General features: G+C 46.2%; 1 protein-coding gene and 2 pseudogenes across 3 annotated transcripts in view; 1 reads left to right on the plus strand and 2 right to left on the minus strand.

Annotated features, from left to right (window-relative positions):
* Positions 1–14954, minus strand: part of DGUOK (deoxyguanosine kinase) — a 48123-nt gene that overhangs the window by 3484 nt on the left and 29685 nt on the right. The window contains exons 6-7 of one of the 3 annotated variants that reach the window (XM_004696096.2): positions 13184–13283; positions 11845–12721 (exon numbers count right to left, since the gene is read on the minus strand). In XM_004696096.2, the coding sequence (XP_004696153.1) occupies positions 12695–12721; positions 13184–13283 (127 nt within the window). In that variant the 3' untranslated portion in view covers positions 11845–12694. Of the gene's footprint in view, positions 1–11844; positions 12722–13183; positions 13284–14954 lie in introns of those variants that run through there. The other 2 variants (XM_045286798.1, XM_045286799.1) reach the window with 2 other exon arrangements.
* On the minus strand, positions 8567–8786 carry LOC115868319 (annotated as a pseudogene).
* On the plus strand, positions 10528–10911 carry LOC101639891 (annotated as a pseudogene).

Below are 14954 nucleotides of genomic sequence, written 5' to 3' on the forward strand. Positions count from 1 at the left end.
CCCAACGGAACCCACTGCCATCTGGCTCAGAGCAACCCTCGCTGGGATTTCTGAGTAAATCTTTACAGCAGCAGACTGCATCCTCTTTCTCCCGAGCAGGAGCTGGCGGGTTTGAACTACCAATCTTCATCTCCTGTGTCATGTTATCAGGAGGGTCCACGTCCAGGAAAGGGAGATAGATATCTCATAAAGGGTCAGCAACAAAGTGGAAAACTCTTGGCAAGAGATGGATTTGACAGGCAGGAAGATCATGGGAAAAGGTTTTGTCTCCACCAAATGCCTATGCTACATGAAAATCAGCTGGTCATGCCACAAATAAAAGGGTTTGAAAGAAGGCACATTAGAAGCCCACGGGGAAGACCCAAAGCTGGCATGCACAGGAGAAACCAGCAACACAACGTCATACGTGTGCCTCAACGTAGCCACTAAGAATGGCCACTGCCCTCAACCACAGCCCCCAAGTGGGGGTAGGAAGGGACAAAAGAAACAGAGGGCAGGCTTTCGGTTCGGAGGGCTCCTCTTGGTTTCTCGGCCTTTTCCAGTCACTTACCACGTGGTTTGGGGGCTCTCCCGAACTCTCACGCAGCTCCCCTCTCAGCCTTGCACGCTTTCGAGAGATCGTGTGTATGATCAGAGACTATATTACCTTTGCCCTCATACAAGTTACTGGGGCATATAAGAGTCCTTCTGCCATGTGAATTCTTTGAGGGTGGCAAAGCGAGAACTGGGGAAACCCATCCGAGAACCCTAACGTTGTGTGTCCAGAAAGTCAAAGCATAGGATGGAGGAGAGATCTCCAATCAATGTTCATTCCAATATGACACAGAGTGGTTAATCACAATGTCCATGGACAATGAGGCTGGAGATGTGAGGAAACTTGTAATAGGGAAAAGAAACCCATCACACTGCCTCATCCCATATACTGCTCATCCCCAGAAGGCACCCATCCTGACCCCTTCCTCCTTTACAAACAGCCACATCTGCACTAGGAAGCCCCCCACCCCCACCCCGCTTCCTGGTGCAGACAGAGCATCAAAGCTCTGCTTGCCCGCCTAAAACACTAGTTCTTCTGGGTTGCTAATAAATTTTTCCTCTTTCAAAATCTCCGAGTGCCTCCTGGTCATTCCCGGGGGACAGTTTTGCTGTTAGAGTTACAGAGAGGGTTAGGACTGGAAGCATGAGTAGTTCTAGAAGACAAAGGAGGGGAGGGGAGAAGAAGTACTTCATCCTCATACGGGAACCACCAGATGTATCCTGGGGGCTTGTGATGGGAGCAATGGGAGAGCAGCTTGGAAGAACATGGTCGAACTTCCGCTTAGGAGGAGTAGGAGACCTGGCTTGAAGCTGTGTGTTCACATGTTGTAGGGGCAAAAGACTCAGCCCTCGAGTCAATTCCAACTCACAGTGACCCTATGGCACTGTGAGTTTCTGAGACAGTAATTCCTTATGCAAGTGGAAAGCCTTTCTTTCTCCCTCAGAGCTGGCTGGTGGTTTCAAACCATTGACCTTGGGATTAGCAGTCCAATGTGTAGCCACTACAAGCACCAGGGTTCCAGGGGGCAAGAGACCCCAAACACAAGTATAACTTACGGAGAACATTGTCTTAAAGAGGGCAAAAACATGACAAAGACACATTATCCTGGTGAGAGGCTGTATGTTATTCTAATCCTTGTCTTTTTTTAAAATCCCTGTCTCTTTTTAAGAATCAAATTGAGAACACTTCTTTCTTCTTGGGCTCATTATTAGCCCCTCATTTCCCCTTAACCTCCTGTGGCAGTTACATAATCTCCTGTCCACTTGTGAAGGGGTGGAGTCTAGCCTGTCAATCAGGTGGAGGTGCGAAGGAGAGTAATAGCTCACGGGAAGCTAGATGCTAGCTCCGCTTCTCTCTCTGCGAGACGTTCCGTTGACAAGCCACATGGAGCTGTGGTGATGGCAGCCAGAGCCTTGCAGCTGGAGGAGCCACGTGGAGACCATGCCAGTGCTAAGATGCTTCCACCGCCACTGGATCCACAAGACTTTCCACCCACTGGCCTGGGATCTTCCTGCACTTAGCATCATAGCATGTGTTGCATGAATCTGAAGAGGAATTTACAGTCTGCTATAGGACATATGAGCTAATATTGGACTTATGGACTTGATCTGGACCAGGCTGATATGTTTTCTTAATATAAAATTACTTTTAAAAAATCATTTTATTTGGGGCTTGTACAAGTCTTACCACAATCCATACATACACATCCATTGTGTCAAGCACATTTGTATACTTGTTGCCATAATCATTTTCAAAACATGTGCTTTCTACTTGAGCCCTTGGTATCAGCTCATTTTTAATGTAAAGCTCTTTCTTATACATGAGTGTCTATGAATTTGTTTCTCTAGTTTACCTGGACTAACATACTTCCCCCGCCACATCCAGTTGCTGTCTCTATGGATTTACCAATCCTGATATTCATATACAGAAAAACACTAACATTTTAAAAAGAGTAACAACAAAGCAAAACAAAATAATTCTGTGGCCTTCAATCAAGGCAGTCAGGATTTGACTCAAGATCTATGCAAACCTCAGAACCCAATGTTCCATCAAGGCCACACCCAAGCAATTCCCTAGGGCTAGACAGGCCCTTCCTCCACTGGCCTGGAGACTGTCAATAATTCACTTTCTAATGCACTGTGCCTGAAAACAAGGCTATTCACACTACTGGCTATTTGGTCGGAAGGAATTCAATAAAGGCGTAATCCACCTGGAGGCTCAAAATTAGACTTCAGGATCTCACTGTTGTCCTTAGCACTCAGAACTTAAAACACACAGAACCACCACAGTGCTCTTTTGCACACTGTTTACCTGGGGTGGCTCGAGGAAGAGATGCTCATGTGTGGTGGTACTGGTGGTGGAGCAGAGGGCATTCCAGCCGCTCCTGGGCACAGCAATGCTTGAAAAAGAGCGTAAGGTTGCTGCTATACAAGAGCAGGATGAATGTTAGAGAGTCCGTCACAATTTCCACTGCACCCTGAACTGGAGCAGCAGGACGGAGGTGGTGAGGTTTCAGAGATGGATGGGCAGAATTTGATGAGAATGGATGAGAGGGCGCTGCAGGTCAAAGATGACCGAGACTTCTTAATGTGGTCTACTGGGTGATTGGCAAAGTACAAACTGGCTTTGTTGTCTGGGAGTACAGTGTGTGTGTGTGTGTGTGTGTGTGTGTGTGTGTGTGTGTGTGTGTGAAGAGTTTCTGACATGTTGACCTTGAGGGAGTGGGGAGTGGGCACAGGGTGGTGGAAGGTGGGGAGTGAAAGGGAGGCAGGATACAACAGAAACATGACTGGCCAAGAGAATAACAGAGTTTGAGGGAGAAAACAAACATTAGCTCAGATTAAGTAAAGCTCGACTCTGCACTCATTAAACTGAAAGGAACAGCACAGGTAAAGGCTGCTGCACAGTTACCTACCACCCAACAATGTTTCCCCCAAGGGCAAGCTGCGGTTGTCACGTGTCAGAATGACTCCCTTCTCTCTCCTTGTGCCTGCCTGCCTGAGATACCTTCTCCAAGATGATGGGCTCTCTGAGACTTGCTGTTGGGAACGTCGTCATCAGTAAAAATGGAACAGCTTTGTCTTGCCTGGAAGATCCAAGTCACTCAGGCAGATTTGATTTCCAATCCAGGTTCAGAGCTTCAGAACACAATCGTTTACATTTATCTTACGCTGGTAGGAGCCATTGAACTGCTAACCTTAAGGTGGGTGGCTCAAACCCACCAGCTACTCCTCAGGAGAGAGATGAGGCTGTCTATTCCCACAGAGATGTACAGTCTCAGAAACCATAGATAAGGTCACTTTTTTAAAAAAAGTTGTTTTATTGACACTTCTTCCCCTTATCATAGAATTCAATAGTTCAGTCACCTCAAAAAGAGTTGTACAATCTTTACCACAATCAGCTTTAGAACATTTTCTTCTTCTTTGTACTTATTAGTAATGTAATTATTAATTTTTAAGTGTGGCAAAAATATATACACAAAACATTTCCCAATTCAATACCTTCTACATGTACAATTTATGACACTGATTATACTGCTGTGTGACCATTAGTGATATCCCAATTATTCTGCCACCATTAACATAAACTCAATGCCCTCTAAGCAAAAATTCTTCCTCTTTCACTCATGGTAACCATTGGGGAACTTTGTTTCTTCTTTTTTTTTAATAGTAGTTTTCTTGATATAAAATCCGCGTCCTTGTTGGGTCACCTTTAGAAAGAGCTGTATACACATCATCTCCATCAGTTCTAGTGCTCACTCCCCTCCCTCAGTTCACCTTCACGGCAGACCCTGTGATGTTTTGCACTGCAGGCCGCCTGACTCCTTTATGCTGCCATGCTTTGCTTCAAGACTCTCAAATATGGCTGTTTAATTTACCTACACTGACCCTTCCCCCACATCCAGAAACCCCATTGGAGCTTATTTCCCATTCCTGAGACACCTCCCCTCACAGTTCCTCTGACTCATGATTTCCCTCAGTACAATGAGTCACCATGTCTGACTTGGTCAAACTACAGGTTTGACTACAGGTTGACCTTAGGCCAATTGGTGTAGGGCATGAGAATTCACTACACTATTGTGTTGACTTCTCTACATGATGGGCAATTTCCATCACATTTCCAAGTCTTTGGGGAAAAAACATCCTCTCCTTATAATAACAGTGTAAGGAAAATCCTAATGGGTTTTAATTAATTATTTTTTGTATTAATCTTTTTAGTGGGAACTCTTTTTTGGGGGGAGGGCTCTTACAGATATCATAGCATTCCACAGTCCCATCCCCTCAAGCAGTATTGTACAATTGCTACCACAGTCAGTTTTTTTTAATAGATTTTATTTAATGTTAATGAATTTTATTTAAGTTTTACATATCTTTGTCATCCATTGGTTGCTATTTAGTTCCTCTAAATCTTGTAAAAGTTCATCTTCAAGATAGCCCTTTTTAAGGAGCCCCCATTGTCCAGTGGGCATTAATCTCAGATCTGTCAATTCTTTTGGTTACACCACTTTAACCTCCATTATGGACAAATGTCAAACATTTCATGCCTGAAAATTCTGTTATTCCCTTTAGGGCCATCTTTGGATCTCATTCATTCTGCCTTCCTCTCAATTTCAGATATCCTAAACATTGAGTTATAATCCCTGGCAATCCCTAAGAAATGTGCAGATTACACCAATACCTCAAAGTCCAGGTATCAGGTTCAAGATAAAATGTCTGGTTTGTGTTTCGTCTGAAGCACCTCAAAAGCAAGTCCTGGAAAGTGTCCACATCTGTCAGACACTGCTCTAGTGACACAGTTTCAAAACATTTTCTTTCTTGAAACTTCTTGAGCTCCTTGATATCAGCTCTCCTTTATCTCCTCCCACTCCACCCTACCCCCTAGGAACCCCTTTATTATTTTTGCCATATCTCACACATCCAATATTTCCATTCACATACGATTCTGTTGTCTGATCGCATCAAGTGGAATTAAAGTCGCCAATGCTATCAGCTCCCAATTCTCCCCCGTACTCTCAGGGAACCATTAGTCCTGTTACTGTTTTATTTTTTTCTTTCCATTACTGTTTCTGAAGGTTTATCTATCTTGGCTTTCATTTACCAAATGATCTTAATTATATAAATGAATGAAAAGCAAATCTAACATGATTCATGAGGTAAAACCAATAAAAACATAAGGGGAGGATAGTTATGTGGCTCATCAGTGTCATACTGCACCCTGGATTTATCATCCCTTCTGTGTGGCCCTTCTTAGAGGGACTGTGCAGTTATCCTACAGGTGGGTTTTGGGTCCCCACTATATCCACACCCCTTCACATCTATTAGGTTGCTTTTGAACTTCTGATACCTTTCCCCATTGATACCTCATGATCACAAACTGGTGTGCTTCTTCCAAGTGAGCTTTGTTGCTTCCCGGCTAGATGGCTGCTTGTTTACCTTTAAGACCCCAGACACTCTATCTTTTAATAGCCAGGCACCATCAACTTTCTTCACTATATTTTCCTATGCACCCATTTTGTCTTCAGTGATCATGTCAGGAAGGGGAGTATCATACAATGCCACATTATTGGAACAAATTGTTCTTGCTCTGGGGAAAGATTTAAGTAGAGGCCCAAAGTCCATCTGTTTTCTTAATCCATTTACTTATATATACATACATATACAAAAGCATATCTATTTACATAATTACACACACACATATACTTTTTCTTCTAATGGGTAATTTTTAACCAGAAAAGAAACCTGGGACACAACTTACCCCAGGTATTTCCTCATTCCCAGAAGGGACCCATCCTCTGACCCCCTTCCTCCTTTACTAAGGAACAGGTCCCCACTAGAAATCCCTGCCTATTCCCTTCTATAACCTTGCTAGCCTCCTGGTGCAGACAAAGTATAAAAGCTATGCTCACTGCCATTCCAGGGCCAGAGCTTCTGGAAGGCCAGTTCTTCTGATTGCTTGCGAATGCATTTTTCCTCTTTCAAGGTCTCCAAGAGTGCCGCCTGGCCATTCCCCAGTCAAGATTTTGCTGTTACAACAGTAGGCACTATGACTGTATTTGAGATGGGGGGCAGGCAGAATATCCCTCCAAAGCCGTCCTAATTTTACAAAGCAAAAGGAACTTTGCAAATATGATTAAGACTTGAGATGGAAAGACAAGTCTGTGGTTCCAGGTGGGCCCAATGTAATCACAGGAGTCTTTAAAAACAAACAAGCCAACAAGCACAAACCCACTGCCATAGAATTAATTCCTTCTTATAGTGATCCAATTGGATGGTACATCTGAACCGATGAGCTGTGTGGTATGTTAGAGCTTGAATCCTGAGCACTAGGTGAGCAGAAGGCTCCCATTTATAGTGGGAGCTCTAAATTCACTGAGTCTCCACAAAGATGCAGTTCCCTTCTGACCACTGACTAGTAACTTGAAGAAAATCTTTGCCCTCAGGCAAACTGTGAGAGTGAATGACTACCACTCCCTAGGCTGGCTAGGGAGGGGCAACCTCACCCTCAGGGATTTGCCTTGGTGTGTGTCCTTCATGGAAATGAGGTAGTAGCCTCCCAAGGTCATGAGTCATATCCCAACCACCTTGATCAGAGGGCCCTGATTCAATCGTGTTTCTAATCTGCACGAGTGTGTATCCCAATTCTGGTTAGTTTCCCAGTTCTATAGTCCTGTTTCTGACTGTGATGAACTAATAGGCAAAGTGGCTCTGAATCCTTTGGACACCATTATGGTCTTGTACATTGCCTGGCCTTTGTCCTGTTGTAAACTTAGAGGGGTCAAAGTACTTATTTGATTTGGGTCCGTTTCCCCCCTACAATGGTTAAGTCCAATACTTAACTGGCATTCTCTAGCTAAGGTCAGATATGTGCGATGCTGTAAGAGGTAGAGATACAAGATTGCTGGCTTTGAAGAGGAAGGAGGAGGATGAATGGGCTCTGGCAGCTGGCAAGGGAAGGAAACAGATTCTCCTCTAGAAGCCCCTGAAAGCAGTGCAGCCCTGCTGGTGCCTTGATTTTAGTCCAGTTGAGACTCAAGTTGGACTAATCTGCAGAACTGTCAGAGGAGAGATCTGTCATTTTAAGTCACAGCATTTGTGTTCATTTTTGGGGACGGCGGCGGCGAGAGATAAAGAAGACAGAAGTGAGCCATGGTATCTGGGGATACCACATTTCAGAAGCGTGTGTATGAGTACTTAAATTCTGAGCACTAACTATGAAAGAAGAACACAAGTAGTGAAAGGCCCAAACCCATACTTTGTGTCTCCATGTGGATTCAGTCTCCACTGAATTCTGGGCCATTACCAGCAGTGTGGCTGGCCTGGGCTTCAGGCAGTGTATCAGAGTATGGGCTATCCTCATTCCTCTAGCTGGCCCAGGGAGGGGTGGCCTAGCCCTTAGGGATATGGTCTGGGTATGTTCTAGGGGGATATTGGGCTGTTAGGGTCACATAGTCCTGACTACCAACTTGTAAACTCTTTGGTCTAGCATCATGTTTGTCCCCCAATCAGGGTCATTCCCCCTTCTGTAGTTCCCCTTCCAACTGTGATGTCCTGCTTTTGCGTTCCCCTTGCCCTCCAGGGCCCCAGTTAAGGAGTTTCTGCAAATTCTTGGATGTCAATGGGACCCTGTACTGATGTCCTTCCTCATCTCCATGATGTGTCTTTGTTTTTGTCCTGCTTAAGACTTAATAGAGAGGACTAGGAGAGAACAAGAAAGCAAACTGCTCTCAGGAGAAAGTGGGCAAGTATTTGAACTGCCCCCTATTTAAAGTGGAGGCTACAAGTCCCACAGTCTCACTTCTTTGGCTTCCTTTACCCTCAGACTCTAGCATTTGCATATAACCAACCACTTCTTTCACCTGAAACTATCACCTTCTGCTTTCACATTCCCATCTGAAAACTTGCACAACCTCAATTGGCATGCTATAAACCCAGCCAGATGTAATATGCAGGTTCCAGAATAGCAGGTCTTACCACACTGAACGCTGGACAGAAATGCAGCTATTTTTAGGTATTCATCCAAGTTACGGGACTCAAGGGGACAGCCTAACCTAAGAGGAAGAACAGCCCGAGGCTTACTTGATAGTGGCAGGCGACAAAAATGAGGAAAGGGGTGTATTTCAGGCAAAATGCTTAACAGAGCCAGCAGGTGCTCGGGGTGCCTTCCCATCCCCAGCAACCCCTTTGCGTCTCCAAGGTGATGTCCCGCTCCTCAGATACTACACTTGATCTTAGCCAAAAGGCCGAGAAGTGATTGCCCCACTCCTCAGATGCAAAGTCTCCACCAGACTAGTGCGCCCCCCCTGCCCCCCACCACACACACACATACTCGTTACTTAGGGGGCAAGGTGACTGCTCCTCATTCAAACGCTCACTCTCTCTACAGATGTTCTCAGCTACCAATTGAGAAAATGGTAACTCGGTTCACCTAGATGAGACTGTTGGTGGCTCTGGCTCTCCTAGGGGACAGCTGTATTTTCAAAGTGAAGACGATGAATGAAGAGTACCTTTAAAACCCATAATTGGCTTTGACAACCTGGATGGACTGCTTCATTCTCTCCAGGCTCCAGCCACATGCTTTTACTCTCTGCCCGAGTACTCCACCAGCTCCTGCTCAGGGGACCTTCTTAGGAAAGCTATCCCAGATTATGGTAACCCCATGTGCTACAGCCTCCCCCACTCCCCACCCTTTCCCCTGTGTCTCCTCTTTTGAAATGCTCACCACACTTGCAATGAGTACAGCTTTCTCCACTGGATCATTGAGGGAAGAACAGGCCTCCTTTCTGCGGTGCTGTACCTGGCATAAGGCAGATCCTAGCACTTGCTGAATGAACGAAGAGAGGCTGACTTCACAGGTGGTTACTGCACTACAGGTTCCTAGGAAACATAACGAGAATTCACACTTTGGTTGCCCCAGCTGAAAGACTAAAACCACCGTGTTTCCTGAACACACCAAACACCCCATCTGCATCCCTGGTTTTCTCTGAGGCCTGAAGCAGCACGCACAAGAGCAAGGAGGCAAATGTGTCACCAATGGGCTGGGGCAGTTCACTGTCCACAAATGATACTGGAACAACTGGCTAGCCATGTGCAAAAATGAAGCTGGACCCATTCCTTAGACCAGACACTAAAACTAACTCATGTGGGATCATAGGCTTAAATGTTGGAATTAAAGCGATATAACTTAAGAGCAGACAGACACAGGGCTATGTCTTGTGGTCCTGAGTTACTCAAAGCCTTCTTCAACTTGCCAAAGGCACAAGTGTCAAAACAAACAGATTGGACTCGATCAAATTTAAAGTTACTTGTGCTTCAAAGGGCACCATCAAGGAAGGGAAAAGACAGTACGATCGTTGGGAGAAAAAGAGTGTTCACCATACATCTGATAAAGTGCCCCTGAAAAATGGACAAAACATTGTCCTAAAGAAATACAAATGGATAGTAAGTGCAGGACAACACCCTCTCCAGCATTCGCCAGCAGGAAAGTGCACATCTCAGAACCAAGACCAAACTCACTGCTATCAAGTGGATTTTGACCCTATAGGACAGAGTAGGGCTACCCCAAAAGTTTCTGAGAACTGTAAATCCTTCTAAGAGCAGAAAGCCTCATCTTTTTTCCATGGAGCGGCTGGTAGTTTTGAACTACCCTGAGCACAATTTGTAACTAATTGTATCACCAGGATGCCATAAGAGCCCACGAAAATTCAAAATCAACCTCACTGCCACCGACTCAATTCTGACTCATAGCAACCCTGTAAGACAGGGTAGAACTGCCACTGTGGGTTTACTTCAACTTTTTTCTAGTATAGAAAGCCTCATCTTTCTCCTTCAGAGCATATGGCTGGTTTCAAACTGTTCCACAAGGTTAGTGGCTCAATGCATAACCATCATGCCACCAGGGCTCCGCATGCGCCCACTAGGAGGGCTATCATAAAAAGAACAAAGTAGGCCGCCCGCTTTCTTTTCAACGAGGCGGCCAGAGCGGCTAACACAAAGATGCACATCTTTGTGAAGACCCTGGCAGGCAAGACCATCACCCTTGAGGGGGAGCCCAGCGACACCATCGAGAATGTCAAAGCTAAAATCCAAGACAAGGAGGGCATTCCCCCAACCAGCAGCGTCTGATTTTTGCTGGGAAACAGCTGGAGGATGGCCGCACTCTCGGATTACAACATCCAGAAGAGTCGACCCTGCACTTGGTGCTGCGTCTGCGTGGTGGTATCATCGAGCCGTCCCTGCACCAGCTGGCCCAGAAGTACAACTGCGACAAGATGATCTGCCACAAGTGGTATGCTCGCCTTCACCCCCGTGCAGTTAACTGCCGCAAGAAGAAGTGTGGCCACACCAACAACCTGCGTCCCAAGAAGAAGGTCAAATAAGGGCCCGTCTACCGGCTCTCCTGCCTCCTGCTGGTGTTCTCCTGAGCCCAATGCCTCTGGGCCCTTAATAAAGTCTCTTTCACTGACCTGAAGCCATTAAAAAAAAAAAAAAGACAAAGTATTGATGAGAAATCCATTGCTGGTGGAAACGTAAGCCACTTTGAAAAAGTTCAGCAGGTCCTTAACATGTTGTATGAGGAGTTGCCATCTGGCCCAGCAATTCCACTTTTAAGTACTTATGCCAGAGAGATGGACACATTTATCTTCATGAGAACCTGTGCACAAATGTTCGTCGCAGCATGATTCATAACAGCTAAAAAGGGGGAAGCTTTTCAAATTCCTCAACTGATGAAAATGTAGTAAATTCATGCAATGAAGTACTCCAAAAAATCAAAACCCCAAACAAGTCTACTGCCACTGAGTCCACTCCAACTCATTTTGACCCTGTATTGTTTCTGAGACCATAAATCTTTAGGGGAGCAAATAAGACATCTTTTTTGCTCTCAGAGCAGCTGGTGGTTTGGAATGACTGACCTTGTGGTTAGCAGCCCAATGCTTATGCCACAGCGCCACTACTGAAGTGCTAGCCATAAAAGGAAACGAAGCACTGATGCATGCTATGGCAAAAATCAACAGTAGGCTTGGATCAAGAAGCCCATTCCAAACCCCACACTGGATAACGCCTAAAGGCACAGTAGGTTACGGTGACTGCTCTGGGCCTGTGTGCCGCGAGGCTTCGGGGAAAGTGGGGCGTGAATGCTGATCGGCACGGGGTTTATTTTGGAATGATGAAAATGCTCTGGAATGGATTGTAGCGACAGTCACACAACCTTGTAGAAACCCTAAAAATCACTGAAGTGCACATTTTAAATGGGTACGTTTTATGGCACATAATTATATCTCAGTTAAGCTGCTGTTAAAAAACAACACATGAGACAAAGAAACCACATCTTTTTTATTTCAGAACATTACAGAAGTGTTAGGAAGAGCTGTATGGCTCTTCTGCGCCCCGCTGCCCCGCAGGCCTGCAATGCACCCGCCACAGGCACGGGCTTCATTCAGCACAAGAGCTCGTCTCTGGGAACCGAGCCATCCAGATCCCTGCAATGGCACACTCCCATTCTACAGAGCCACATGGCTTTTCTCCCTTAACATTAGACTGCTCTTGCAGCTTGCAGTACAGCACACATCAAGTTTTTTGTTTTTGTTTTTCCTAGCAGAGACCGACTCAAGATCAATGGAAACTAACTGGTTAATGTATTCAGAGCAGACCAGGGCTTCAGGATGACTCCACCCTGAATGTTACATGCGTGGGCTTCAGGCTCTTCATTATTTCCTTCATTTCTTCCTTCCTTCTGGACAGGTTCTTTAATACAAGGGTCCCCAGCCCTAAGCTTCTCACCAAGAGCTGCAGGACTGGAAGAGACAGAGAAGTTCCCCGGAGTCCAGGCTTCCGTTCCTGGCTCTTGGCTCTTTCCAGCTCTCATTGGTTCCTGAGCGCCTTGACTTCCGTCCTGGGTGCCCCCGGTGAGGCCTGGCTGAGTGCACACTTGTGGGACGACAGGCACTCGTATTGGACCAGAGCGCAACAAGAAAAGCTAAGGCTGTTCTCAGGGGGGCACTGCTTTGTGTCTACAGGCAACCAACAGATATAGGTAGACAGAACAACTGACATAGGAAATAAGTGAAACCAATCAACTTTAGGAAAGGCTGGTGGCTGCCTACACGTTTTAGCTTCAGAAAGTCGGAGAGCCCTGCTCCCAGGCAGAAGAGCAGAGCACTGGTCACAGATGCTTTACAAAGGTGTCTACCTGGAGAAAGGGAAAGAGTAAACCCCAAGTTAAAGCGCCCATCGCAGCAGAGGATCTCAGTCATCATCCACACGCACACGGCGCCGCGGAGCTCAGCAGGGTCTGTGCTAAGGGGAAGGTTATACAAGAGGCAAAGTGAGCGTGTGCTGCTGCCAGTGACCAGGGGCAGAGCTGGGAAGGAGTCCAGAAGCCTCGTTTCCCAACTTTGAGAACACCTTGGAGGCGAGTCGGTTGAGAAGCACCTACGAGCCTATGATTTTAACAGTGACTACCCCAGATTTCCAGCATACAAGGACCATATTTATGAGGTAGGAACAATCCGTGTGCTTTGCGTGTGACATGAAACGTGAGGTACAGAAACACACTGCCCATCACACTGAAGTTTGCCACCCATGCCAGAAAGGGGACGTACACCCAGGCAGAGCACTCCCGGTTGGGAAGCAGGAGGTCGGGTCTTCCCACCTTGCTCATGAGTTCCTCTTGCTTGGCTCCTCCTTCTGAAAAGTCGTCATTGACGTCCAGCACCAGCAATGGAGTGCTCTGCAGGGCTTTTGAGTGGACCCTGTGCACATAGGAACATGGCAGGGACAGGAGGACAGAAGCACACTCAGCGAGGCTCGGGGATGCAGAGCACGGTCCTAATTCACAGGGCTTCTCAAGGAAATCACGTGGAACCAAACCACTGCCACCAGCCCACTGCCATCAAGTCGATTTCCAACTCACAGTGACCTCACAGGGCAGAGGAGAACTGCCCCTGTGGGCTTCCCAGACGGTCACTCTTTATGGGAGCAGAAAACATCTTTCTCCTACGGATCACCTGGTGGCTTCGAACTGCTGACTTTGCGGTTAGCAACCCAATGACTGCCCCAGGACACCACCAGCGCTTCCGATCACATGTGGATAGCACAGGGGTAAAATCACTTCAGTTGGTTGGGAAGAGAAAGGTTGAGATTTCTCTGTGGTCTCAACACGGACAATGAGGTCCGCGCTGCTGACCTTTCACATGGAAGACATCCTCAGGCTGAATGGGAGAAAAGGTCATTCAACTTGGTGAAAGGGGCAAGCTGCCCAACAAAGTTCAGACCCTTAACTGTCTGCCAACTTTCACCACGTGTGCTATTTACATAATTTTGTGTCAACTTGAAGACAGTGCAGAGGTGGAGTCTAGCCTGTCAATCAGGTCACAGCCCAATGGTGCATCCTGGCGGGCCTGGCCTTCTCATAAGGAGGCTCTGCTTCACTTTCCTGTTGGCGAGATACTTGGCCAAGACCTGCCAGAGTCTTGTGATGCTTCCACTGCCACTGGGTCCACAAGACTATGAACTTATGTGGCTGCGTGAGTTTCAAGAGGGATTTATGGACTAGTATCGGACTTAGGGACTTGAGTTGGACTGGGCTGGTATGTTTCCCTGAAATACTATTACTTCTTGATATAAAGCTCTTTCTTATAATACATAGATGAGTGTCACTAAATTTGTTTTTCTAGTCAACCCAGCCTCATACATTAGATAGGTTTATATAGCGATAAGGAATACAACAATTAATTAGTCCACACAGCAATACAGAGGGCTCAGTCCAACTCTTTCATGGGACAGTTAAGTCTTTCCAACTCTTGCCACTGGTCCAACTTCAAGGAAGCAGACAACGAAGTGGCTGGCAGGAGGTGCAGAGTGGAAGATGAGATGTCAAGGTGTGGCAGAGGCCAGTAGTGCAACTGTGTGGCAAAGCAGGTCATGATGGAGCTGCAAGGCGTAGTGATTCACAATCCACCAAGATCCATGGGTTGGTTCGGCCCAGAACAGCTAACTCAGGCGTGTGCTGGTCCAATCACCAGGGATAAAAAGAGGAAGAGGCTGGCCTCAGAGAGCCATTTATCTTGGCCACCCTCCAATCAAATGTTAGACACTTCCAACCATCTCCAGTCATTCTGAACCTGTTGCTGTTGTGTAAATGCTGGGCTACTAACTGAAAGGTTAATGGTTCAAACCCATTTGCCGCTCTTCCTTCTCAGGACAAAGAGGTGGCTGTCTGCTCCTGTAAAGATCTACCACCAAATGAGGACCTAATGCCGGGGGTTTAAGTGGAGAGAAAATGTTTTGAGAATGATGAGGGCAATGAATGTACAAATGCGCTTTACACAATTGATGTGTGTATAGATTGTGATAAGAGTTGTATGAGCCCCTAATAAAATGATTAAAAAAAAAAAGATCTACCACCTTAGAAACCCTATGTA

The sequence above is a fragment of the Echinops telfairi genome, unplaced genomic scaffold (genome assembly GCF_000313985.2).
Source record: "Echinops telfairi isolate 266 unplaced genomic scaffold, ASM31398v2 ScPeMD7_9;HRSCAF=40, whole genome shotgun sequence".
NCBI lineage: Eukaryota > Metazoa > Chordata > Mammalia > Afrosoricida > Tenrecidae > Echinops > Echinops telfairi.